Source organism: Schistocerca cancellata, chromosome 12 (assembly GCF_023864275.1).
Source record: "Schistocerca cancellata isolate TAMUIC-IGC-003103 chromosome 12, iqSchCanc2.1, whole genome shotgun sequence".
Lineage (NCBI taxonomy): Eukaryota > Metazoa > Arthropoda > Insecta > Orthoptera > Acrididae > Schistocerca > Schistocerca cancellata.
In genome coordinates, this window is record NC_064637.1 from 104,721,653 (window position 1) to 104,747,767 (window position 26,115).

A 26,115-nucleotide genomic window follows, 5' to 3' on the forward strand; every position below is an offset into this window, starting at 1 on the left:
CAGTGTCTGAGGGACATAGGTTCCCTTGTACCTTGGAAGACTGACAGTGGGAGGCCTAACACAGTCTGCATGCCTGCTCCGTTTGGTGGAAGAAACCCCCTGGGACCAGTGTGCGATGATCAGAAGGCATGTCTCTCTCTCTTATCGGGGGGGGGGGGGGGTAATGAATTACTGCATATGCTGTACCCGTATCATCTAGAGCGAGTTCAGGCCATAAGGCCACAAGACGATCATGGCAGATCGCAGTTCTGTCAAGGGCTGTTGCAGAAGTGTGCCGCAGATCCACTGTTCACATCTAAGATTTTATTTGAAGGTGAGGCAGGGTTCATGAGAGGTGATGCTTTGTATTTCCATAACCAGCATATACGGGCAGATGTAAATCCCCAAGCAGTTCAGGAAAGAGGGTATCAACACCGACTGTCAATCAATGTATGGGCAAGCATACTTCGCAATAGATTAATAAGGCCATACTTGCTACCACAGAGGTTAAATGGCACACATTATCTGGACTTTCTCATTAGTATACTGGCTACCTAGCTGAAGGGTATGCTAGTTATGCGGCTAATTATGTGTTTGTAGACAGGCATGCGGTGGCAGCGTTGACGATACACACGTCGACAAGACATAGTGCTTCAATGCTGTCGCAGATAGAGCTCACAGCGGAATGGTTCCGCTGGCGTGCACTGCCCGCTTAGATAGAAAGCGGGTGACCTCGATTACGTAACGCACTGATAATGGACTTAGACTCTGCAGGCACCAGCCGGCGGGAGTTATCCCGTACGTGTGCTGTAGTAGTACTGGCAGCACGCGTACCCTGGTGCACCGGAACCATTCCGCTGTGAGCTCTATCTGCAACAGCATTGAAGCACTATGGCTCATCGACGAGTGTATCGTCAACGCCGCCACCGCATGCCTGTCTACAAACACATAATTAGCCTCAAGAATAAACTTGGAGGAAATGGAACAGCTCAAGCAGTTATATTAAATGGACCTATATTCTTCCATGGCTGCAGGGTTAATTTTAGTCTGGACGTCGCTACTGGAAATTCTGGTAGGGGTTGGTTTACGCTAGCCATCGTCTGTTGTGAAAACGCCTTCCTTCCTGGACTAGAATCATCCGCCGATTGAGATGTTATCGCCTACAAGACGTGCCATTGTGGAATTGACCCGAAGACTAATAGTAGACCTAGTTATGTCTATAGTAATATGCCATTTACATTGTATACTCGTTCTTGTAGAAAAGTTAGTAATGATGAAAAAATACATGGATGGATGAAAGGACTTGGTGTACTTGCTCAAAATCCAACTAACTGGATTGGTTGGAGGGGGGGCAGCAGGGGGGTGGGGGGCTAGACCTCAATACCGTAGACTTTTAGTTATGAAGTTCTGGACCCATGTTCACTGGGTTTATTTTTCTTGTTTCAGAGAGGACTTTTTCAGCAGCAATTTTTGAGACAGCTATTGTAAAATGTGAGTAAAGTAATAATGTTCATACATGTAAATAAATGTAAACATCTGAACCTAGGGTGAACATAAAATGAATGTATTCTTGAAAAAGAGCAATGTTGAGGCATAATTTGTTGGCGTGGTATGCAGGGAAATGGGTGCCATTCGTATTGGGTTACCCCACAAACATCGTCATGGATGCTATAGTTTTTTACTTCATGCACTCAGAGTGGTGCTCTTGCATCACGTATGAGTGAGTTTGGGTATGTCAAACAGGCCTGCAGGTCACCCCACCGAACGCTGCCCATGCGTGGCCTAGAATCTGAAATAAATGGTGTCATACTGTTCACAATCATCCGTATTTGTACCTTACTAATTTAAATCACCAGTCCTACTCTTCAGGACGCAGGAAGTAACCTGGAGTAGACCTGATTGTGTCCAACCATGTAATCTCTGATGTTCATAACTAGCAAACTTGGCCATGCTTCTCAATCGTTAAATATTGATGGGAAATGGATGTACATCCTAATCTGGGTTATCCCTGAGAATTGTGTTGCGACGCGTATTTCGACTCCTTGTTGTGACTTTGCTCACTCGAAATTATTATACGTCATATATAATGTGAATAAAGAAGTCCTTTGTCGTCATTTTTTATTTTTTATTTTTTTAAGAATTATAAAATGTACACAATACAATAACAAAACTTCAGAATACACAATTTTGTTTTTTGGATACTATGTGGTAAGAAGATGAGTTGGTTTTCCGAACCACCAGTTAGTGAAAGGGCAACATTTAACTGACGACATGAAAAAGACACTGATCAAAAATCAATTGCACAATATTTGACCTTGAGCTTTGTTTATTGTTATTGCAAGCGAAACCTTGATAGGGAAATGAAGTTGCTTAAAATGAATGAGTAAATTGGTATACTGTGTGTGTGTGTGTGTGTGTGTGTGTGTGTGAGAGAGAGAGAGAGAGAGAGAGAGAGAGAGAGAGAGAGAGAGAGAGAGCAGTCAAAACTGAAATTTTTGCTAGTAATGTTTCTCCTTAATGATATGTATTTTATACTAATGTATAACTTTTATTATAATTGCAAAGAAATTCTGGGTTTGGGAACGGCTCAGCAGTACGATGGTAAACTCTCAATCTAAAACATTTCTGGCCTCTGGTCTTTCCTTGTGTGCAATACAATAAACTGGCGAGTCACATCACACCCTGCTTCATTTTTAATGGTCTTGTAGAACTATGGACGAATTCACTGAACAAACTAGATACAGAGGACACAGTACTATGAATTGCCGGTAACTCAGGACTGGATTTGTAAAACAATGGAGACAGACATCAGCAGCGGGCAATGTCATCAAACTGGCATTGATTCAATTCTGGAAGCATGATGACACTGTTGTTTTCCATTGTTTACATACAACTGGCTTAATAGTCTCAATCTGACGAATGATATCTACTCCACACAGAGAAATGTTGTCACGTGCAAATGGAAGAGATTCAACTACTGTCAGTGAAGCAAGTAAATACTTGGAAAAAATTAGATATTATGCCTACAATATCCCATGAACCATGGACCTTGCCGTTGGTGGGGAGGCTTGCGTGCCTCAACGATACAGATAGCCGTACCGTAGGTGCAACCACAACGGAGGGGTATCTGGTGAGAGGCCAGACAAATGTGTGGTTCTTGAAGAGGGGCAGCAGCCTTTTCAGTAGTTGCAGGGGCAACACTCTGGATGATTGACTGATCTAGCCTTGTAACATTAACCAAAATGGCCTTGCTGTGCTGGTACTGCGAACGGCTGAAAGCAAGGGGAAACTACAGCTGTAATTTTTCCCGAGCGCATGCAGCTTTACTGTATGGTTAAATGATGATGGCGTCCTCTTGGGTAAAATATTCCGGAGGTAAAATAGTCCATTCGGATCTCCGGGCGGGGACTACACAGGAGGACGTCGTTATCAGGAGAAAGAAAACTGGCGTTCTGCGGATCGGAGCGTGGAATGTCAGATCCCTTAATCGGACAGGTAGGTTAGAAAATTTAAAAAGGGAAATGGATAGGTTAAAGTTAGATATAGTGGGAATTAGTGAAGTTCGGTGGCAGGAGGCACAAGACGTTTGGTCTGGTGACTACAGGGTTATAAATACAAAATCAAATAAGGGTAATGCAGGAGTAGGTTTAATAATGAATAGGAAAATAGGAATGCGGGTGAGCTACTACAAACAGCATAGTGAATGCATTATTGTGGCCAAGATAAACACGAAGCCCACACCTACTACAGTAGTACAAGTTTATATGCCAACTAGCTCTGCAGATGACGAAGAAATTGAAGAAATGTATGATGAGATAAAAGAAATTATTCAGGTACTGAAGGGAGACGAAAATTTAATAGTCATGGGTGACTGGAATTCGACAGCAGGAAAAGGGAGAGAAGGAAACATAGTAGGTGAATATGGATTGGGGTTAAGAAATGAAAGAGGAAGCCGTCTTAGAATTTTGCACAGAGCATAACTTAATCATAGCTAACACTTGGTTCAAGAATCATAAGAGAAGGTTGTATACATGGAAGAACCCTGGAGATACTAAAAGGTATCAGATAGATTATATAATGGTAAGACAGAGATTTAGGAACCAGATTTTAAATTGTAGGACATTTCCAGGGGCAGATGTGGACTCTGACCACAATCTATTGGTTATGAACTGTAGATTAAAACTGAAGAAATTGCAAAAAGGTAGGAGTTTAAGGAGATGGGACCTGGGTAAACTGACTAATCCAGAGGTTGTACAGAGTTTCAGGGAGAGCATAAGGGAACAATTGACAGTAATGGGGGAAACAAATACAGTAGAAGACGAATGGGTAGCACTGAGGGATGAAGTAGTGAAGGCAGCAGAGGATCAAGTAGGTAAAAAGACGAAGGCTAGTAGAAATCCTTGGGTAACAGAAGAAATATTGAATTTAATTGATGAAAGGAGAAAATATAAAAATGCAGGAAGTGCAAAATGGCTAAGCAGGCATGGCTAGAGGAAAAATGTAAGGATGTAGAGGCTTATCTCACTAGGGTGACATAGATACAGCCCACAGGAAATTTAAAGAGACCTTTGAAGAAAAGAGAGCCACTTGTATGAATATCAAGAGCTCAGATGGAAACCCAATTCTAAGCAAAGAGGGGAAAGCAGAAAGGTGGAAGGAGTATATAGAGGGTCTATACAAGGGCAATGTACTTGAGGACAATATTATGGAAATTGAAGACGATGTAGATGAAGATAAAATGGGAGATACGATACTGCGTGAAGAGTTTGACAGAGCAGTGAAAGACCTGAGTCGAAACAAGGCCCCGGGAGTAGACAACATTCCATTGGAACTACTGACGGCCTTGGGAGAGCCAGTCCTGACAAAACTCTACCATCTGGTGAGCAAGATGTATGAGACAGGTGAAATACCCTCAAACTTCAAGAAGAATATAATAATTCCAATCCCAAAGAAAGCAGGTGTTGACAGATGTGAAAATTACTGAACTATCAGTTTAATAAGTCACAGCTGCAAAATACTAACACGAATGATTTACAGACGAATGGAAAAACTAGTAGAAGCCTACCTCGGGGAAGATCAGTTTGGATTCCTTAGAAATGTGGGAACACGTGAGGCATTACTGACCTTACGACTTATCTTAGAAGAAAGCTTAAGGAAAGGCAAACCTACGTTTCTAGCATTTGTAGACTTAGAGAAAGCATTTGACAATGTTGACTGGAATACTCTCTTTCAAATTCTAAAGGTGGCAGGGGTAAAATACAGGGAGCAAAAGACTATTTACAATTTGTACAGAAAGCAGATGGCAGTCATAAGAGTCGAGGGGCATGATAGGGAAGCAGTGGTTGGAAAGCGAGTGAGACTGGGTTGTAGCCTCTCCCCCATGTTATTCAACCTGTATATTGAGCAAGCAATAAAGGAAGCAAAAGAAAAGTTCGGATTAGGTATTAAAATCCAGGGAGAAGAAATAAAAACTTCGAGGTTCGCCGATGACATTGTAATTCTGTCAGAGACAGCAAAGGACTTGGGAGAGCAGTTGAATGGAATGGGCAGTGTCTTGAAAGGAGGATATAAGATGAACATCAACAAAAGCAAAACAAGGATAATGGAATGTAGTCGAATTAAGTCGGGTGATGCTGAGGGTATTAGATTAGGAAATGAGACACTTAAAGTAGTAAAGGAGTTTTTCTATTTAGGGAGCAAAATAACTGATGATGGTCGAAGTAGAGAGGATATAAAATGTAGACTGGCAATGGCAAGGAAAGCGTTTCTGAAGAAGAGAAATTTGTTAACATCGAGTATAGATTTAAGTGTCAGGAAGTCGTTTCTGAAAGTATTTGTATGGAGTGTAGCCATGTATGAAAGTGAAACATGGACAATAAATAGTTTGAACAAGAAGAGAATAGAAGCTTTCGAAATGTGGTGCTACAGAAGAATGTTGAAGATTAGGTGGATAGATCACGTAACTAATGAGGAGGTATTGAATAGGATTGGGGAGAAGAGAAGTTTGTGGCACAACTTGACTAGAAGAAGGGATCGGTTGGTAGGACATGTCCTGAGGCATCAAAGGATCACAAATTTAGCATTGGAGGGCAGCGTGGAGGGTAAAAATCTGAGGGAGACCAAGAAATGAATACACTAAGCAGATTCAGAAGGATGTAGGTTGCAGTACGTACTGGGAGATGAAGGAGCTTGCACAGGATAGATTGGCATGGAGGGCTGCATCAAACCAGTCTCAGGACTGAAGACCACCACAATAACAACAACATCCGTTTTACAATCTTTGAATTTTTTCCTTGTTAACATGACAAGAAGTTAACACTGAAGTAGTAGTCCAACTGGTCACATGGTAATTGAGTCATCTTCTTCACTTCCCTATTTTATACCCCTTTATTTTTACCCAAAGGTATTACACAATGTGACAGGCTCAGCAGTTTCACCACGTATGCTGTACTCTGATGCTCCCAGGTTATTCCTGTTGTTTATCTCTTTTTAATACCATGCTGAGCCAAGTGACATCCATACCAATTTTGGTGTAATATGTTGTGGTATAGAGCCTTGTATTTTTTTCTCTCATAATTTATTACTTACCCATTTACTGCAGTTTCTGCGCTCTGCTGGAATCACTTTAACTATTCCAGCAGTTCTCTCTGCCCTCTTCAGCAGGTAAGTTTATAAAACCTCTATTTAGAATGTGGTGACTTGACAGCTTTTTCGTGTGCCATCATAAATATGGCTGGGTCACTGAAACAGTGTGCCTAGGATCTGAATGTATTAATTCACGGCCATTAGCATGTAGCCACGAGGAATACACTGAAACAGCTTGCAAAAGTAATGAAGGGTACACTAGCAGCAGGATATGGGACTTTGAGGTCACCAAATTTGACAAGATGATCAGCTACTCTTTACGCCTATGAAAGATTGCAGGCACACATTTTGAAGGGGAGGCTGTGTAGATTTCGACTTTCATGGAGGGGCTGGAATGAGGAAAAATTCCCACCTCTATCCAGGACCCCCAAACTCACTAGACTGCCACAGGCCTGAAAAAGAACAAAACCTGGCACTGCTTGCCATTACGATTTTATCCTAAATGTTATGCTACAGTGTGGGCAGTGTGGGCAGTGTTAGACCAGCAGTTGTCTCTGGCATTATGCCTAAGCACCTGCCATTTAAGCTTAAATGTGAGCTGTCTGTTCTCTGTCAGAGTGTTCCTTTCCATCCACAACCAAGCATTATGCAAGAGCAAAAGGAAAATTGTGGAAGGAAGTTAAGTTTTAACACTTCATCAATAGAGTTCACTGGATTGGCTGTAGTGCCAGAAGGGTGAGGAACTGGGCAAACATTTGAGAGCCTGTCCACAAAACTGAGATTTGAGAGTTTAATATATTTGGCAGTGGTGCAAGGTTAGCAACCATGAAACTTGTATAAGTTCACAAAACTAATGTCTCAGTGACATAACTGTTCGGGATGAGTTTCAGCTCAATAGTAAGAGAGAACCAAATAAGTGGGACAAATACATTTTCCAAGCTGATTTGTAGTACAAATTTATCAGACCTCTTCACAATACAGCTGATCTTCTATCCACTGTTTCAGTTATTAAATGAACTAATACATAAATAAATCTGTAGAGAAGACTTGGAGAAGTGTGTCCTAGTGCACCACACAATCAATCTGTAACACTACCTGTGATACGATGCAAAAAATGTTTGCCTCGAACAAGTATATATAGAATACTTGTGGCTGCCATAGATATGTCGCAAGCTTAATAGTTATGTTTACAAAATACTGAGCAAATAATGCAAAAGATAACATAGGGAGATGGATATCTATAATGTAGTAGTTTCATAACAGAAATTAATCCAACTGTTATTTTTGTTTCTAGTGTGTCACAACACGTTTCCAGACGGTAGAAAACAGCACAATCTTCGAGTAATGAATTAAACATTTACTGTCATCCACTGAGAATACCTTGTTAAAAAGGTGAAGAGAAAAAAAAAAAGAAAAAAAAACCCTTGGGTGAATCAATTGAAGAGAATTAGAGCATAAGTTGCACCATTATTTTATACAAAATAAAAGCACAACTGATGCTAAAATTCTATTGATATACTGACCAGCTCAAAATTTTGTATCGTCTCATAATGCAGGCATAATCTTACTGGCCAGTCATATGATAGGTCTCATACTTAAAAGTTTAAGCACAGAGAGAATTTACCACTACAGTAACAGTTAATGATCAGCAAGTGACTGGAGTTAGTTAACAGCTGCTTCTACATTAATGTAAACCTTGAGGTGTTCCATGGTCCTGAAGGTTCTCTATTAACAATGAATGAATGAACAGTGAATGTCACTTGTAATATAAATTTTCATGCCAATTTGATTTTGTTGTGTATGCACTTTTGAACACAAACTGGGTAAAAGACAATGCCAAATTATTTTATTTTACCTATAGAATAACATTAAATATTTGTAAAAATAAGTTAACAAATAGAATAAAATTAGTCTAACCTTTCAAACAACAGAAAGAAAACCAAACACATTTCAAAGAAGAAAAGAGACCTCATGAACCTGGAGGTGAGGAATAGCACAATATGATGGAAGTATTATGCACTATTCCATCAATCCAACTGTTTTCCAGGTTTTAGTTCCCCATTTCCGGTGGCTGTCTCAGTATTTCAATCTGTGAACCACTATCAACATCCAGTGCAGCATCTCCCTAGATAAAAAAAGCACAATTTTTCATGCAAGTGCAAGTTCAGCTGTTCATTAAATATAAATTCCTTTACACAGCACTAATAATGTAAAGGACAGGTAAGCAGCTATTTTATTAGATAGTAATAATTCTACAGATTGTGATTACAGTATCTTGCTGTATTGTGGAATGAGTAAGTTTTACTGTTACAGTACACTTTAACAGTGGAAAATATGGCAACGTATTGACCATTTACATAATTATCTTGTGCTCTTGTCTTCATACGGTGATTTATTATATTTGAGTATATTCTACCCTAGCCCTTATCTGTCAGTGATGTCAAGATTTGCCGGGAGTGACAAATCGTTCAGTAGAATCACTGTTGTAGGTAATGAATACGGGAGCTTATGATCTGGTGTTCAATTGAGATACTTGTACCAGGCTGTTGAGAAGCAGAGAATTATTATATTATTACTGTCGTCGTCAAATGTCGTTGTTCCTTATTAGCTTCTTTACATGACAGAGTAGATCATCAAAGATATTTCATGGGTAAATATCTCACTCCTGCCTGGGCCACACTAAAGCCGTTGGCACACGGACCATGCTGTCAAACATTAACATTGAGCGTGCCAAATTTAACATGCTGCTGAACGCTCAGGAACGATGCGACTTGTGCATACAATACATGGGCCCCAACACGGTATACGCAATAGCAACACACTCCAGAGGCAGTTGAGGGATGTTTCTAGTTCGTAAATCAAGCTGTTTATTCAATGGGCGCACGTAAAATTCCAGCGTTAGCTCTATTAAAACTGACATTTCCTCCATCGTCCACAAAAAGGAAAGTACCATGTCCAATCAGTAAGGACACAGGCTTACAAAAGTTCCATTACAAACAGTGCGATACAAATTTGCAATACTTCTCCGCATAAGATAAACATTATTTCATCATTCCCACATTTTAGTAAAACTCAGTCTTCAGAGTGTCTATGACCTGGGACAAACGGGAATTTTTTCAGCCGGGAGAAAACCAGGAAAAACCCGGGAATCTTTTTGAGTTCCGGGAATTTTTCATTGTTTTAGTTTTCAGTTAAATTTTTTTGATTTTGACTGGTAAGAAACAATACTCTACCAAAAAAATTTACTGTATCCCGCTTCTGCAGAAACAAAACATGAACGAGAGAAAAAAACCAAAATAAAACTTAAGTCGCCATATCCAACAACAAAACACAGTGCTCATACAAGCATCTGCCAACAGCAAACTGTGTCAAAGGCTTTAGGAAGACTGTGCAGTGCTTTTTTTAACAACAAATTGCCTCCAATGAGCGTGACGTGACAGATTTTTTACATTAGATTCGTTTTAATGCAAGATCTTTTATTATTTCACACGTACGAACATGCGGCTGCGTCATCGTAGCTGCGCAATTGCAGTGATGCCTGTTATCTGGCGCTCTCTGGCAACTGCTGAAATGTACCTTTCTAATAGGCCATGGAAAAATATTGCGAATATTGCTTTGAAAAGCTTTACTTTCAAAGTAAATTTCCTTTTATGTAAGATAAACTATGTGAGAGACTGTACAACGAATTTCTTAAATCACAGAGCGTTTGACTCTCATTTAAAAATCAACTCTTTGGGGACGACCATATGAAGAATTTTGAGCCCACAAGATCAGACATTTACGTCGTTATTAAAAAATTTTACTGGCACATTTATGTGACACATGGCGCGCAAAAAAGATCAATATATGTGGAAGCTTAGCTTCTCTTGCAGCTTATTAATCTTAGAGATCAATATTATATGTGATAGCTTTTCTTTTCTTGCAGCAACAATTTTACATTAATTTAAGCCATTAATTTTTCTTATTTGCATGTTCGCGCTTCTTAAGAGTGATCTTGCTATTGACTGACTACATCACGTGTCAAATGCTGTCATCAGCTGGCAAGATCAGGTGACATGAGCTGTGACTGGTTTACAAAAGCACGCCGCAGTCTCGATTTTAATGCTTCGGAAACTAACATGCGGTGTTTGGTGAAATTCGAATTTATACCTTCGTAACACGGAAATATGCAGTGTATATGTTGCTGCACATCGAAGATCTTTCCAAAACGTGTTTTTTTCCCCTGAGTTTCATTTTCTAAAGTGCTGGGAAATACTATGCCGGTGTATAAAACCATAAAAGGATTGATAAGTGCCGAGAAAAAGTATACTGTCACATACCACGGAAAAAGTGTATTTTCACCCGGGAGAAAGTGTATTTTCAACCGGGAAAAATCCGGGAATTATTTTTTCCTTGTCCATGTAGACACCCTGGTCTTACTTGATCACTGTTCCTACCCAGTAGCAGAATCTTTGCAACATGTGAATTACAAAGCATAAAAGAGAAAGGGTAAAATATCTCTATACAAGTAGCGCAAGCTGTCCTGTAAATTAAGCCACTCGAAAAAAGTCACCCCCCAAAAAGGTGAACTTATATTTACATAACATAAAATATTGTAGCATATACCTATATTAAACTAATAATAAAGTATCAGAGCCTAATAAAAATGCGAATGTTAGGAAACAAAATTTGGCAGTGTTGGATGCGAACCACCACTCCAATGATGAATTCGTCAGAGGAAGGTGACACTACTCATTACGCTAATCCAACAACACAGGCTTGGTTTTTAGTCATATTATGTTAACCCTTGCTAAAAATGTTAACCATAGATAATTATGTTATTAATTGAAATTTAATTGTAACAAATTATAGCTAGAACAATGCGTTTTGGGTGGATTTTCAGTGTGTCGCTGCCTTCAAATAGCCTACTCCCATAATAAGCAAGTTACAATAATTCTTTTGCTATGAATATTTTGTTTCTCATTATTTTATTGGAACGAATTACACAGTTAAAAAACAGGTTTTCCAGTGATTCCAAATTTGCTGGTGCTCAGAAATGGCATATATACATATAGGCTTGAAATGAATGCCAATATGGCGCCTCACAACTCTGTACTGAAGGGAGACAGCGTGCGTGTGACGTAGGTGGCATTGTGACATCCCATTAGTCAACACTCAGACGCATGCTCAGAATATCTGACATGCCAGATATTGCTCTGCACATTCAGAAAGACTCCCGAACGTGCTATTCCACACTATGACGTCAGAAAGTTGGGACGTTCAACATTCGGATGCACGGTCCGTGTGCCGACGGCTTAAGGCTGAGTGAAGAAGATTATTATTATTAATGTACTACTGATGATAAAGTTGTTACATAAAAAGCACAAACTCAGACTGGGCCTTGAATCTGGCCATGTCTTTTAAAAAGGAACCTTCCTGGCATTTGCCTAGATCTGGATACCTGGATAGGGATCTGATTAGCTATCCTAACCATTGTGTCACATTGCACAGTCTATTATTGAGCAAACACCACAGCATCACTTTGTAGACATATACAGTGGTGGGAAGGATTATCTGAAGAGCACCAATATTGTCCAATCATCAGGAAGAGTTGTTTATGTGGTGTCACTGCAGACACCACACTTGCCAGGTGGTAGCCTTTAAATCGGCCGCTGTCCGTTAGTATACGTCGGACCCGCGTGTCGCCACTATCAGTGATTGCAGACTGAGCGCCGCCACACGGCAGGTCTAGAGAGACTTCCTAGCACTCGCCCCAGCTGTACAACCGACTTTGCTAGCGATGGTTCACTGACAAAATATGCTCTCATTTGCCGAGACGATAGTTAGCATAGCCTTCAGCTACGTCATTTGCTACGACCTAGCAAGGCGCCATTACCAGTTACTATTGAGATTATGAATAATGTACCGTCAAGAGCGATGTTCACCATTTATGGATTAAAGTTAAGTATTCCACCAGCTACGTCCGTTTTTTCTAAAGTCTAATTTCCTTGTCCTGTTCCAGACCTCATGCCAGCCTGCGTGAGCTAAAACGCGTGCCTTTCGGTTTCCTCTAGTATACCGGTGTTGGCTCTCCTGCCAACCCACAACAGTTTACACAATTACTTCAAGTATCATGAAGTGTGTCTATAGATAGCTTGTAAACTGAATCATTTCTAAAACAGTGCAATTGATTTTACCACTCAGTTGATGTGTATCGAAGTGGAGTTTAAGAAGATGGAATCCCCATCTAATCAGTGTTAACAGGCAGAAAAACTGATAGTTTTAGTGTGCATGGGACACACAATGTAGTATAGTCAAATTAAGTCAGGTTCATCTGATGGAATTACATTAGGTAATGACACACTAAACACTGTAGATGAGTTCAGTTGTCATTGGTTTCTCCATCTTAAGTTTACTGCAATTATCTCGAAGTTTTTACCAGACTCTATTCACTTTTATTTACAAAGCATCTTCTGGGATAATTGGTGTTTCTGCCTCTTGTTCACATATTCTGCAAACCACTCCATTTTCCTTCTTTGTTAGTGGAGAAGTTTTGATTAGGTTAGCCAGGATTGTTGTCTTCTATGCTGCCTTTCAAACAAATTGTCTGTAAGTGATGCAATTAAGAGCTAGGGATTATCTTTGGCCAGAAAACCCCATGTATTGTATTTGATTTTTGTGCTATTGTAACTGAGCTAATTCTCATACCACTGTACAGCGACACTACAGAATTCTGGTGTGTTACTCCTCGGCCCATCCCAAATAAAATCTCTTGTACACATCTGCAAAGTAGATGATCAAAATTTTAAGTTTGGTTGGTTTTTTCGGGGAAGGAGACCAGACAGCGAGGTCATCGGATTAGGGAAGGACGGGGAAGGAAGTCGGCCGTGCCTTTCGAAAGGAACCATCCCGGCATTTGCCTGGAGCGATTTAGGGAAATCACGGAAAACCTAAATCAGGATGGCCGGACGCGGGATTGAACTGTCGTCCTCCTGAATTAAATTTTAAGGAACAGAAGTTTGAATGTGAGTAAATTATAGGAGAAAAACTACTGAAGTTCTCAGAGATATTAATTACTTCATTAAAAGTAGGTTTTGTAAGCCTACATTTGTTTGTCAGTTGGCTGAGTCTTTAAAAATATAGTATCTTATAATTTTAACAGCATAGCACACTTACCAATGCAACATCTCTCAAACTATGGCTTCTCTTCAGTCTGGATGTACCCATATGGGAGCCAGCAGGGGCAATGTTCAGTATATGTCTGATTTGTCTCAATTTCTCGTCCTTGACTTCTAAATGTCTCTGAAAGATTAACATATATAGTATGTAATGTGTCAGAGATACAGTAATTATTTCTTAAGTAACAAGAAGGAGATAAAACTGTGTGCCTGTCTTTCTCAAATCCCAAAGTCTCATGTTCTGCAGGTAGTGCTCTTACAAGCTTAGTATCTGGCCACTACTCGTGAGCCACCCACACAGCTTAAGTCAGTCAGAGCACCACTAAGAAAGGCATCTGGTAGGAAAATTAAAAGCAGTGCATACTCTACTGCAAGGGGAAATATTCTTTCCAGAATGAAATAGTTATTTTTTTTAAAAAAACAATGAGACATAATATAAATCGTATGCAAACTTTTGCTTAGTTAGGTGAAGATAAAAGCTGGCACACACACGGGTTTGTGCCCACACCCACTCACATGATAGTTATGCATAGCCATAGGTAGTCGTCGTCATCTTCTTCTTCTTCTTCTTCTTCTTCTTCTTCTTTCTCCTCCTCCTCCTCCTCCTCCTCCTCCTCCTCCTCCTCCTCCACCACCTTCTTGGTTTTCCCATTTATCTATGGGATCTGCATATTTTCCCATTTATCTATGGGATCTGCATTAGTAATACAGGTTTTGGCCATGTTGGTGACAGTTGGTGGCGGGATGATTTTCCTGGCACCGCCACTCTCCCCAGGACAGAACCTGTGTACCACATCTGAATGCATCATGTTCAAATGTGTGAGAATTTTCCAAATGTTTGCGCAATGTGTATCCAAGGCAGGATATGAGTACCAGCCCAATGCTCATGTAGTCAGGTGTGGGGAAACTGCCTAAAACACATATTTGGGCTGGCCAGGTCACTGGCCCTTGTCGTTAATTTGTGAGATGATTTGATATTGGGCAGGCTCGCCTCTCAGAATCCCAGAAGGGATTTATTAACACACTCTGTTGTCTGGGTTTGTCACGGCATAGGTAGTGTGAGACACTGGGAAGCAGTAGTCAGTATCCATAGTGCCCTAAACAGGCCTCTGCAGGAAATTCTTGAGTTCGCACCACAAACAGTTTTTGTTACATGCTCCTGGACTCAGAAATTTTAGATTAGCATGATGAATTACCCCAAAAAATAATCCTTACATCATTATGGAATGAACGTCAGGAAAGTATGCTAGCTTTTTTATTTTTGTATCACCTGTATCTGGCAACATTAACATTGCAAATAGAGATTTGTTTAGGCACTTCAGCAGTTCTGTGGTAAGCTCCTCCCAGTTTCATTATCAGTCTGTGATCCCAAGAATTTAACACTGTCAACTACACCACTGGCCATTAAAATTGCTATACCACGAAGTAGACATGCTACAGATGCGGAATTTTACCGACAAGAAGAAGATGTTGTGATATGCAAATGATTAGCTTTTCAGAGCATTCACATAAGGTTGGCACCGGTGGCGACACCTACAACATGCCGACATGAGGAAAGTTGCCAACCGATTTATCATACACAAATAGCAGTCGACTGGCGTTGCCTGGTGAAACGTTGATGTGATGCCTCGTGTAAGGAGAAGACTTTGTTAAAGGTCGGATTGAAGCCTATCGTGATTGCGGTTTATCGTATCGCGACATTGCTGCTCGCGTTGGTCGAGATCCAATGACTGTTAGCAGAATATGGAATCGGTGGATTCAGGAGGGTAATACGGAACGCTGTGCTGGATCCCAACGGCCTTGTATCACTAGCAGTCGAAATGACAGGCATCTTATCCGCATGGCTGTAACGGATAGTGCAGCCACGTCTCGATCACTGAGTCAACAGATGGGGACGTTTGCAAGACAACAACCATCTGCACGAACAGTTCAACTATGTTTGCAGTAGCACACACTATCAGCTCTGAGACCGTGGCTGCGGTTACCCTTGACGCTGCGTCACAGACAGGAGCACCTGCGATGGTGTACTCAACGACGAACCTGGGTGCACGAATGGCAAAACGTCATTTTTTCGGATGACACTAGGTTCTGTTTACAGCATCATGATGGTCGCATCTGTGTTTGGCGACATCGTGGTGAACACACATTGGAAGCGTGTCTTCATCATCGTCATGCTGACTTATTACCCGGCATGATGGTATGGGGTGCCATTGGTTACACGTCTCAGTCACCTCTCGTTTGCATTGACGGCACTTTGAAAAGTGGACGTTACACTTCAGATGTGTTACCACCCGTGGCTCTACCATTCATTCAATCCCTGCGAAACCCTGCATTTCAGCATGATAATGTAGGACCGCATGTTGCAGGTCTTGTATGGGCCTTTCTGGATACAGAAAATGTTCGACTGCTGCCCTGGCCAGCACATTCTCCAGATCTCTCACCAACTGAAAACGTCTGGTCAATGGTGGCCAAGCAACTGTCTCGTCACAATAAGCCGGTCACTACTCTTGATGAACTGTGGTATCGTGTTGAAGCTGCATGGGCCGCTGTAGCTGTACACGCCATCCGAACTCAATGCCCAAGCGTATCAAGGCCGTTATTATGGCTAGAGATGGCTGTTCTGGGTACTGATTTCTCAGGATCTATGCACCCAAACTGCTTGAAAATGTAATCTCATGTCAGTTCTAGTATAATATATTTGTCCAAAGAATACCCATTTATCATCTGCATTTCTTCTTGATGTAGCAATTTTAATGGCCAGTAGTGTACTTCTATCTGCTTGTGATTGTATTTTACAAATGTACTAGCAGGAAACGTTTTAAAAGTTCTGAATTGCATATAGTGTGCTTTTCAAAGTTTAGTGACAAAGAATTGATGAGGAACCATTTATTAATGTTCAAAAGAATTTCATTAACTGATTTGCTTAGAGTATGTTTTATTCACTATTAACTGCGGTGAGTGTGTCATCTCCAAACAAAACAAACTTGACAACTAGTAATGATACTGGAAGGTCTTTAGTATACGCAAAAAAATAAGAGCCCTAAGATGGAAACTTGTGGGAAATTGCGTGTAATTAGCTCCCAATCGGATGATGCACTTCTGTTTCTTGTTGACATTCTTTGTTTCCTGGCAGAGATATAGGATTAGAATCATTTTGCAGCATTTTCTGGTACACCATAATAGTCTAAAATTATTTAAAAGGATTTGTGGTTGTCACAGCCAAATGCTTTTGACAGATCACAAAATGTAGCAACAGCCTGTAATTTATTGTATAATGAATTACATACATTCTCACTATATGGGACGACAGCCTTGTCAATATAGGTATCCTTTTGGTTTTAATATCAGGTTGTTCAGCTATTTCTGTGGGCACAATGTAGTGCCACTGTTGTTATACATTCACACCAATTGCTGGCAAGTTCTGTTAGTTAAGCTTTATGATGCTGTCGCTCTCTATCTGTCGAGTTCTGATGCTGACATCTGATACATGCGACTCAATACTTTGTACAAAGACTTTCCTCTTTGGTACGTCTTCTCCGCGAGCATTCTTCGCAATAGTTTTAATAAAATTTACTCTAAGTGACTTTCATCATTTATGTTTGAATTTTTGGGTTTATCATTTTACTTTGCAGATGTTCTGTGCCTGAAATGCATTAGTAAATGAGAACTTTTGAACAGAAAGTGACCTGTTATTCTAGTAACCTAATCAGCACTGGAATAAGTTTCCCCAAGTTTTCCACATTATTGCAGTTCTCCTGTATGACTGTGTTACACCGTAAGTTAACCCTCTTCTAAATACTTAAGCGTGAACTGCGGACTAACTATAGACACCTCGATGTAGACAATACATAGGTGGATACTCTGGAAACAGCAACTGTACTTCTCAGACTACACACAAGGCAAACTCCCCATTGCACTCTCCTCAGATTTAGTAGTAAGAGCACTCAGTGGACAGCCTGTCAAAAACAGAACACAGATCAAGCATGAAAACAAGAAGGTGGAAAAAAAGCAAAATAGAAACAATGACTGGTCCAAGGACAAGAAATGAAATATAAGGCAGGGTGAATGAGCAATAGTGTTGTGGTAAGGTGTTGGACAGCCCAGTGGGTGAGCCATGCTCAAATCTCCGTTGTGGGTGTTCGTATGAATGTGAATGTGATTGTGATCACTCCCACAAAAAAGATAAAACATAATAGTTTGTCACATAAGCAAAATTTTCAGAATCATACAGTTTCTTTGTGCTCTGTCAAAACATATGTTTTTGAAGTTGTGTTCTATTTTGGAAGCTTTGACTGATTTAATTCCTTTGTTATAACATAGTTCACACCTGTTTATTTGCTGTCTTCATTTCTGTGAGATGTCTATGTGATATCTCGCCTGCTCTCATCATTTATCACATTTACTTGCAATGTTAACATATCCTTACCACATGACTCATATTCTGTAACTAGTATATAGTATGACAACTGCCAAGCCTACAAAAAGAGAACAAACATTTCAATGACCATAATGTTGTGAAATAAATAAATAAATAAATAAATGGCCCGAGGGAGTTTTGAACATGGGTCACCTGGTTTATAATCCAACACTGTAGCCACTCAACCCTAACACCACTGTGGTTGCATATCTCTCAATATTGCACTTGTTAAGCTTGAACCATTCACTGCGCCTCCCCCCCCCCCCCTCCCCTGCCCACGAATGCAGTTCTCCTGTTTTCATGCTTGATCTGTGTTCAGTTTTTGATGGCCCATCCACTGGGTCATCTTAACACTAACTCTGAGGGGGTGTGATGGGGAGTTTCCCTTGTCAGCAGCTATTTTTAAACTATATAAGCATACTTTTCACTTTACTGATTTCAGAGCACGTGATCAGCTATCTACATACTAGAAAAGTCGGCACCTGTTCAATACGAATGTTGCTGTGAGACTTCCTAGCAGATTAAAACTGCGTGCCCGACCGAGACTCAAACTCGGGATCTTTGCCCTTCGCGGGCAAGTGCTCTACCATCTGAGCTACCGAAGCACGACTCACGCCCGGTACTCACAGCTTTACTTCTGCCAGTATCCGTCTCCTACCTTCCAAACTTTACAGAAGCTCTCCTGCAGGAGAGTCGTGCTTCGGTAGCTCAGATGGTAGAGCACTTGCCCGCGAAAGGCAAAGGTCCTGAGTTCGAGTCTCGGTCGGGCACACAGTTTTAATCTGCTAGGAAGTTTCATATCAGCGCACACTCCGCTGCAGAGTGAAAATCTCATTCTGGTTCACGAATATTGCTGTCAAATTGAATTTACAAAAACCATGATAAATTATGGAAGGAGTAATTTTTATTTCATTTTTCAATATCCTGAGATTTTCAATTTCATGACTGATATCTGCAGTAACCTCCAAAAGATTTGGGCACTGAAATATAAAACGCCATTACATATCTTAATCTTTGTTAAGAATAGTTTACATGGAAATTATTTTTACTTTTAGTACTGCAATTGTGAATTTTACAATTCACATGAAATTTTATTTTTGTTAGTAAACATAAATATCATTGGGTGTAAATACAATGACACATCAGTGAAAGATTTCCAATTATTTCACATTATATTTGATAATCCTTGTGAAGTTACTCTCCATTAGATTGGGTTGAGTTGGACATTAAACAGGTCTTTAATTCGTGCTACCATATTTGCCTCAAAACATTCAATATCCTGTTGCAAGTGGTTGAAAGAAAGTGTATCCCAGTGTCTGACTCCTATCCAAACTATCATTAAACCCACAAAGTATTTGCAGACATCTTGGTATTAACATGCTTTGTAGTAGGCCCATGAGAAAGGACATTAAGTAGTGTATATAATGTGAAGTAGTTGTTACAGCAACAAGCTATTTAAAGATCTACATGTAGGAACATCTAGAACTAATACAATATTTATAATTCTTGGTGGGATCTATAGGTGGTGATGAATGAACTCTGAGGAAGAATTTTCTGTATGCAATTTCCTTAAAAAATGACTATTTCTGATCAATCAGTGGAAAGATGCAGATGGAACTAGTTCAGATGAAAACTTCTGCTTTCACAGCACATCATTTCGAATAAAATTGTCTATCTCCCCCGTCACAGTCAGGAGTACCTGCTGGGGTCATGCACAGTGTTCTGCTCATAAAGGGTGTTCATATTTTTAACAGAAACCCATGTCTGGAAACGTACAATTTCTGTGCTGCAGTTGTTTGAAAACATATTGGTAACATGACCACTTTCACATATAACTGATTAGATGGGACCCAGTAGATCACTTGTTTTACAATTACACTCATTAATAGCCAAAGAAATTACTCATGCACTCACTGACAGGTTCTCTGATGATGCAGTATGGCCTCTTCCAATTAGGATGTGTAGCATCTCCTAGGAGCACCACAGCCCTACCTTTTGACAGTGAAGGTGCCTATTCTAGAAGCCAATGTGTAATTGTGGCAAAAAAGTGTGCGACAGTCAGACGTTGTGGAGAATGATCTCAAAAAAGGTGATGAACAGCTTCGCCATTCAGAAGGATAGTGTCTGTATGTTCTGCAAATGTGTATTGAACCACATTGCTCCCACACATACATGAATGACGCTCGAAACATGTCGGAGAGGTAGTACAGACGTCAAATGACACCAGCTGATCTGACTTAACCACTCCCCACTGTAACTGCCCTGTTGCATACCTACCCAGCAAATGTGTTCAAATGGCTGTAGCACAGAAACAGTACATTTTCAGGCATAAGTTTCTATTCAAAATGCTTCAATATTATGAGAAGGAAAGTTCCTATTCACCATATAGCGGAGATGCTGAGCTGCAGATAGCCAAAACAAAAATATTTTCACACTTAAAGCTTTCAGCCAATGGTCTTTGTCAACAAACACACACACACACACACACACACACATTATGTACTCACTCCCTCTACAACTCCTAGAAGTTTGTAACAGGGTTTCCCAACACCCTGTATAGGTATGACTGCAATGTCTAGAACCTTCCAGATGAGGAGCAAAAGGACACACATGTGGCAAAGCAGTTCAGGCAGCCTCTGTGCTATTGAGTTACATCTGGAGGTGAGAGGGGATGGCGCCATGTCTGAAACTGTTGCTTCCAACTACCTATAAGCTCCAAAGATCCACCTTATTTTTTTTTTTTAGTTAAAAAAAAGAGAGAAAAAAAAGAAAAATGTAGCCCCTGAAAATTAGAACATTACTAAGCGTTGGTGAGTCGAAAATGTTCTATTGATTTAAACCACTTGCTAGCAGCTTACAGGGTAGCGTAAGTCTTTTTTCTGGTTTGTATCTCCTCTGCAGCATTTTTTTAAACTTCCGTATCTATTAACAAATGGAATCATACTTTTTAAATAAAAATAAATATTTTTATGTAAATTCCCTGTCATTTAACACTTTAGCATTTCACATGTTTGAATCACGGTTTAATTAATTTTCGTAAGAGCAGTAACTAAAAATAATAATTTTTATTAAAAAATTGCTGCAATATTTATTAATTAGTATTTCCACTTTTTAATAAATGAGAAATTTAAATAGAAGTAACAAAAAATGTTGCTACTATGAGATCTGAAGGAACAATTTTACAATATCAAAATTTCAGCTACCAGTTGCACTCTAAATCCTCCAATCATCAAAGGCAACTTTTTTCCATTTTTTAAAATGGTGTCGCACTACTTTAGGTAATTGACGTCCGATCACTGAGCCTTAAATCTTATACATTACAAATAAAATTGATGAGGCCCAGTCCATAAGGACATCTTGTCAGTCATCATCTGTATAATGGAGCCTCAACACAAAAGCACATGGACTGATACTCTTGTCCTTTCAAATTGTATTTTTCATCAGTTCTCTAAGCAATGTCCAGTTATGGCCTACTTCCAAGATCCCTTTGTCTTTTGGGTTGTGTATGTGCCTAGTACAATTCTGAGCAAGTCCAAATCATTTATCCTACACAGATGCTGCCGCTTTTGCAAGGGATACCGTGCACACTGCCCGTGTAATCTTTACCTGGTATTGTGTCTCTTGGATCTTTGAAGTGGGCCAGAACGCTGGTCTCAACCCATGTCTACGATCCTATTTAGGTGATTTTCACCTCAAAGTACAGAAGGAATGCTTCCAGCTTTATCTCTTCCACCAAGTGATGAAACATCCCTCCTCAATGATACACGAAAGTAGCCATTTTCCGTTGACACTAGACATAAATACTCTGAAGGCAGATAAGACTAGCTTCTTCATTTTAAATCACTCAACTGGAATCATGTAACTGAGCTAGGATGCTTCATTAAAACCTGAAATGGATTTTCCATTTCAGTTAATGAGATATCTGTACTTCCAAAAACTGTACCCTTATCTATGTGCTGAATTTTAATGGATTATAATTTTAAGTTGTTGGATTGTGTGACATTTAACAAATTGTGCATACTGAGCCATGTAAGGTTGATAATGGTCTCATGTATGTTTAGGCTGTAGGAGATGCTCAGAAACCTGAACTATCACACACAATCCTACTGATAAACCTTTTAGAATTTTAGAGGAATCTACAGCTCCCTACAATTCATACTCATTAGGACCACAAAGACAAGGTTAGACTAATTGCACAATAAAAACATCCTGTTTGAATTGATTCACAATCACTCAAGTTTTTCAGGCACTGTGAGGGCGAGTGTTGTCAAGCAAAAATACAACCCCAGATGTCAGCTTACTGTAACATTTCTTTGGAGTGGCTCACTTAAGTTTCTTCAGAGTTTCACAGCAGACAGCTGAAGTGATTCATTTCACAATCCATTAACTCAACCAGCAAAATTCCCTCGGCATCTCCAAGAACTGCATCCATAACCTTCCTTGATGACAACAAAGTTTGCAGCCTTTCATCGGCTTGCATGGAGAATTGTGCTGAAAGAAATCCTACTGCCGCTCGCACTTTGCATTTTGTGTAATTTCTTTATTACAGCATTCACGCTTTGATGTTATAATAAGACAATGTACAGAAGAACAAGATTCGTACTGTCACAGCTGGATGCTTACTGAATCAGGGAACATGCAAATGTGACAATGATGCTGCACAAAAACACTAGTGGCACACTAAAACAGCAGATCGTTCTGAACTGCCCTAGTATTTATGTATTCTGCAAAGAGGACAATGTTTTCATTTAGTGAAGTGCAAGTTAATAATCATTATTGCATATTAGAAAAAAAGTGCAAATGATAGAAGTCTGCCATACATTATGCCACACTGCTATAAATTCAGAATGCCTATCAGATTTTGATGGACATGAAACTCTTACACCCTACAGATAAAACACAAACAACTAACCAAGAAAAAGTTATTTGTTATTTCTTTCTATAATGTTTCATAGTTTGGAGCACTTTTCTCTCTCTCTCTTTTTTTTTCTGAGGTCAGATAAGAAGAATAGTGCATTAAAAATGTGGGGTTTCCTAAAAGTTTTATTGTCACTGTCTGTTACACTTTCAAGTTCAACTGACCAGTGACAACCCTGTGCTTATTTTAGTTAATTTCACCGTTGAATGCAGGAACTGGTAAGATTGAAATATGAAACACTATGTTTCATTGGACAACAGGAAAATGTTCATTTGTTACCTTGAGTTCCGACTGTATTTTCAACTGCTTTTGCATTTTCTGTGATATTTCTTCAGTTTCAGAAACAAGAAGGCTGCTATATCTCTGTTTGATCAAATTTTTCTCCAGCTCAAGTTTCTTGAGGGCAAGGTCTTTCTCATGCAGCTAAAACACAAAATGCTACAATTCACTGACAATCCACTAAATCCACTATGTTATTCAAAGTTATAGAGGCAGGGAAATGTGAACAAGGTACATAAAGGAGGAAATCCTAGTAAATATCGAGGACAGACTAAAGTGTGTGTCAGAAACAAAATGGACTGAAAGTATAGGAATGAAAACTGCTACTTGCCCCTGAACATTTTTCAAGTGAAACAACAACACAGAGATCACATCTAGCAGAGCTAAAATATTAAAATCTAATCACTGTTTGTACCAGTTATTTTTGTATTTTATAAAATGAAGTCTCATAATCAGCTGCACAGTTTTTAAAATAAAGATTAAATTAACCCAGAATGAGCAGAGTGTGTACGTTGCTGGAAAAGAGGAAACTATATTTTGACAGAAAATTTACTGACTTTTATACGATTGCAGGCTTTCAAGGGACATTCCAATGGCACTTCGCTGATTACCCAATAAGATTTTATCATTAACTGATTCTGACACACAATGTCAGGCACCAATAATTCCAGGGGACATTGAAACTGCAGAAAGCAGGAATTTTTGTTCATTCAATAAGCAAAATCTTTCCAGGTTAATTTATTTTTGTTTTGTGTTCATTTTTAATGAATGCTGAATCTTTGCGTGTGCGTGGTTTGGTTTTTTCAGTGTATCCATTGCAAAACAAACAAGTTCACATTCATAAGCAGTGCTTGGTCATCACACAGTTTTGCAGCATATCACGCATATCTGTTGGTAGAATTATGTCGGAGTGAAATAAAAAGTATGTGACAGAAGTAAGATTTGATTCAGACCTCACCCTTAGGAAACTAAGCACTTATGCTTGGCTGCAGAATCCATGATTAATAATGACCATACGAAGTATGCAAGTGTGAGTGAAATGTTCAATCTCTATTTCCTCAAAAATGGTTGAGAGTTGCCTCTTGCTATTTATATATATTGAAGTCTAGTCATGTCTTACACAGCAATCAAATTGATGAGGGGAAGTTTGTACAGCCCTCTTGTTAGCCACAGCTTAGGGGATTGTTTCCAGAATGAATATACACTCTGCAATCGAGTGTGAAATGATCTGAAACTCCCTGGCAGATTAAAACTATGTGCCAGACTGGGACTCAAACCTGAGACCTTTGTCTTTCATGGCCAAGTACTCTGCTCATTGAGCTATACGTGCACAGGCTCACAACCAGCTCTCATGTTTCAATTTTGCCAGTATTTGATCTCCTACTTTCCAGACTTCACACACTGATAAAACTCTTGTAGGCTGTGGTTAAGCTATGTCTCCACAATACCATTTCTTCTAAGAAGTACTATTTGTGCAAAGGGTGCAGGAGAACTTCTGTGATGCTTGGAAGGTAAGACAAGAAGTACTGGTGGAATTAAGGCTGTGAGGTCAGGTCTCAAGTTGCACTCATGTAGCTCAGTTGGTGGAGCACTTGCCGGCCAAAAGCAGAGGTCCCAGGTTCGAGTTCTAGTCAGGTGTAAAGTTTTAATCAGCCAAGAAGTTTGTATGGCCCCTGTGATATCTTTCTTCCTGGAGTGCTAGTTCCACATGGAATGTCAGAGAAGTTCTGTGAATTTAGGAAGGAAGGAATTGTCGTACTGTCTGAAGTTAAGCTGTGAGGATGGGTCACGATTCGTACTCTGATAGCTCAGTCGGTAGAGCATCTGCCCATTAAAGAAAAAGGTTTCACGTTCGGGTAGTGGTCCAGCAAACAGTTTTAATCCAACAAAGAGTTTCTTGCTTTTGTTTATTGAATATATTCCCACCAGAAATGTGGCTGTGATAAAGTGCCAAGCACAGAGGTCTTGGATTTGATCCCCAGTAAATCCTAGGATTTTTATCTGTCACTTATCACTTGTTTCACCTCTGACAATGTTTGTTGATGTTAAAGATGCCATGGTTCAGAATCTACATTAAACTGCAGGTCCCCCATAGCTTGATGGGTAGGACAGTTCAAAGATCAGAGGAAGCTTCGGCATTCCACCTCCGAAAGGTCCACAAATCAAATTTTTCCCCAATTTAAAAATACACTTTTTCCTAGGTGAAAATATATGGAAAACTGGGTGAAAGTCCTTTCTCTCTGCATTAAGTGACAATATACTTTCCCTTAAAGGTACAAAGCTTCTCAATACTTTGAATGGTAAAGCTTTTATACACTGGTGTAGAGATTCCTGGCACTTTGGCACATGAAACACAGCAAAAAGCAATGCATTTTGGAAAGATTTTTGATGTGTAGTAACATGCGCACTTCATATTTTTGTACTGCAAAAATAAGAATAAGTAATCGACGAAATACAGCACAGGGCCTTCCAAAGCAATGAAATCGAGATTGCAATGCATGATGTAGTTTTGTTAGCAAATCATAGCTCACATTATTTTATCTTGCCAGCCAATGACAGCAGATATTCATGTCATATAGACAGACAATAGCAACCTCACTGTTAATTATCACCAACACACAAACAGAAAAAGTTGTTGGTTTTTCTGGATTTCGATTAATATACATACAGTATAATTATAAGGAAAGAAAAGCTTTTACATATAATTCTTTTTGTTTTGGATGAGAGAGACACACACTCCATGATTTAAGAAACTGATCACACATTCTCACATGTAATTT

At 39.6% G+C, this 26,115-nt stretch overlaps 1 protein-coding gene across 1 annotated transcript in view; it reads right to left on the minus strand.

The window, feature by feature from the left end:
* Nucleotides 1-8,607: 8,607 nt before the first annotated feature.
* Nucleotides 8,608-26,115, minus strand: part of LOC126109603 (uncharacterized) — a 113,384-nt gene continuing 95,876 nt past the window's right edge. The window contains exons 6-8 of the mRNA XM_049914645.1: nucleotides 23,336-23,479; nucleotides 13,720-13,845; nucleotides 8,608-8,689 (exon numbers count right to left, since the gene is read on the minus strand). Of these exons, the coding sequence (XP_049770602.1) occupies nucleotides 8,615-8,689; nucleotides 13,720-13,845; nucleotides 23,336-23,479 (345 nt within the window). The 3' untranslated portion in view covers nucleotides 8,608-8,614. The remainder of the gene's footprint in view (nucleotides 8,690-13,719; nucleotides 13,846-23,335; nucleotides 23,480-26,115) is intronic.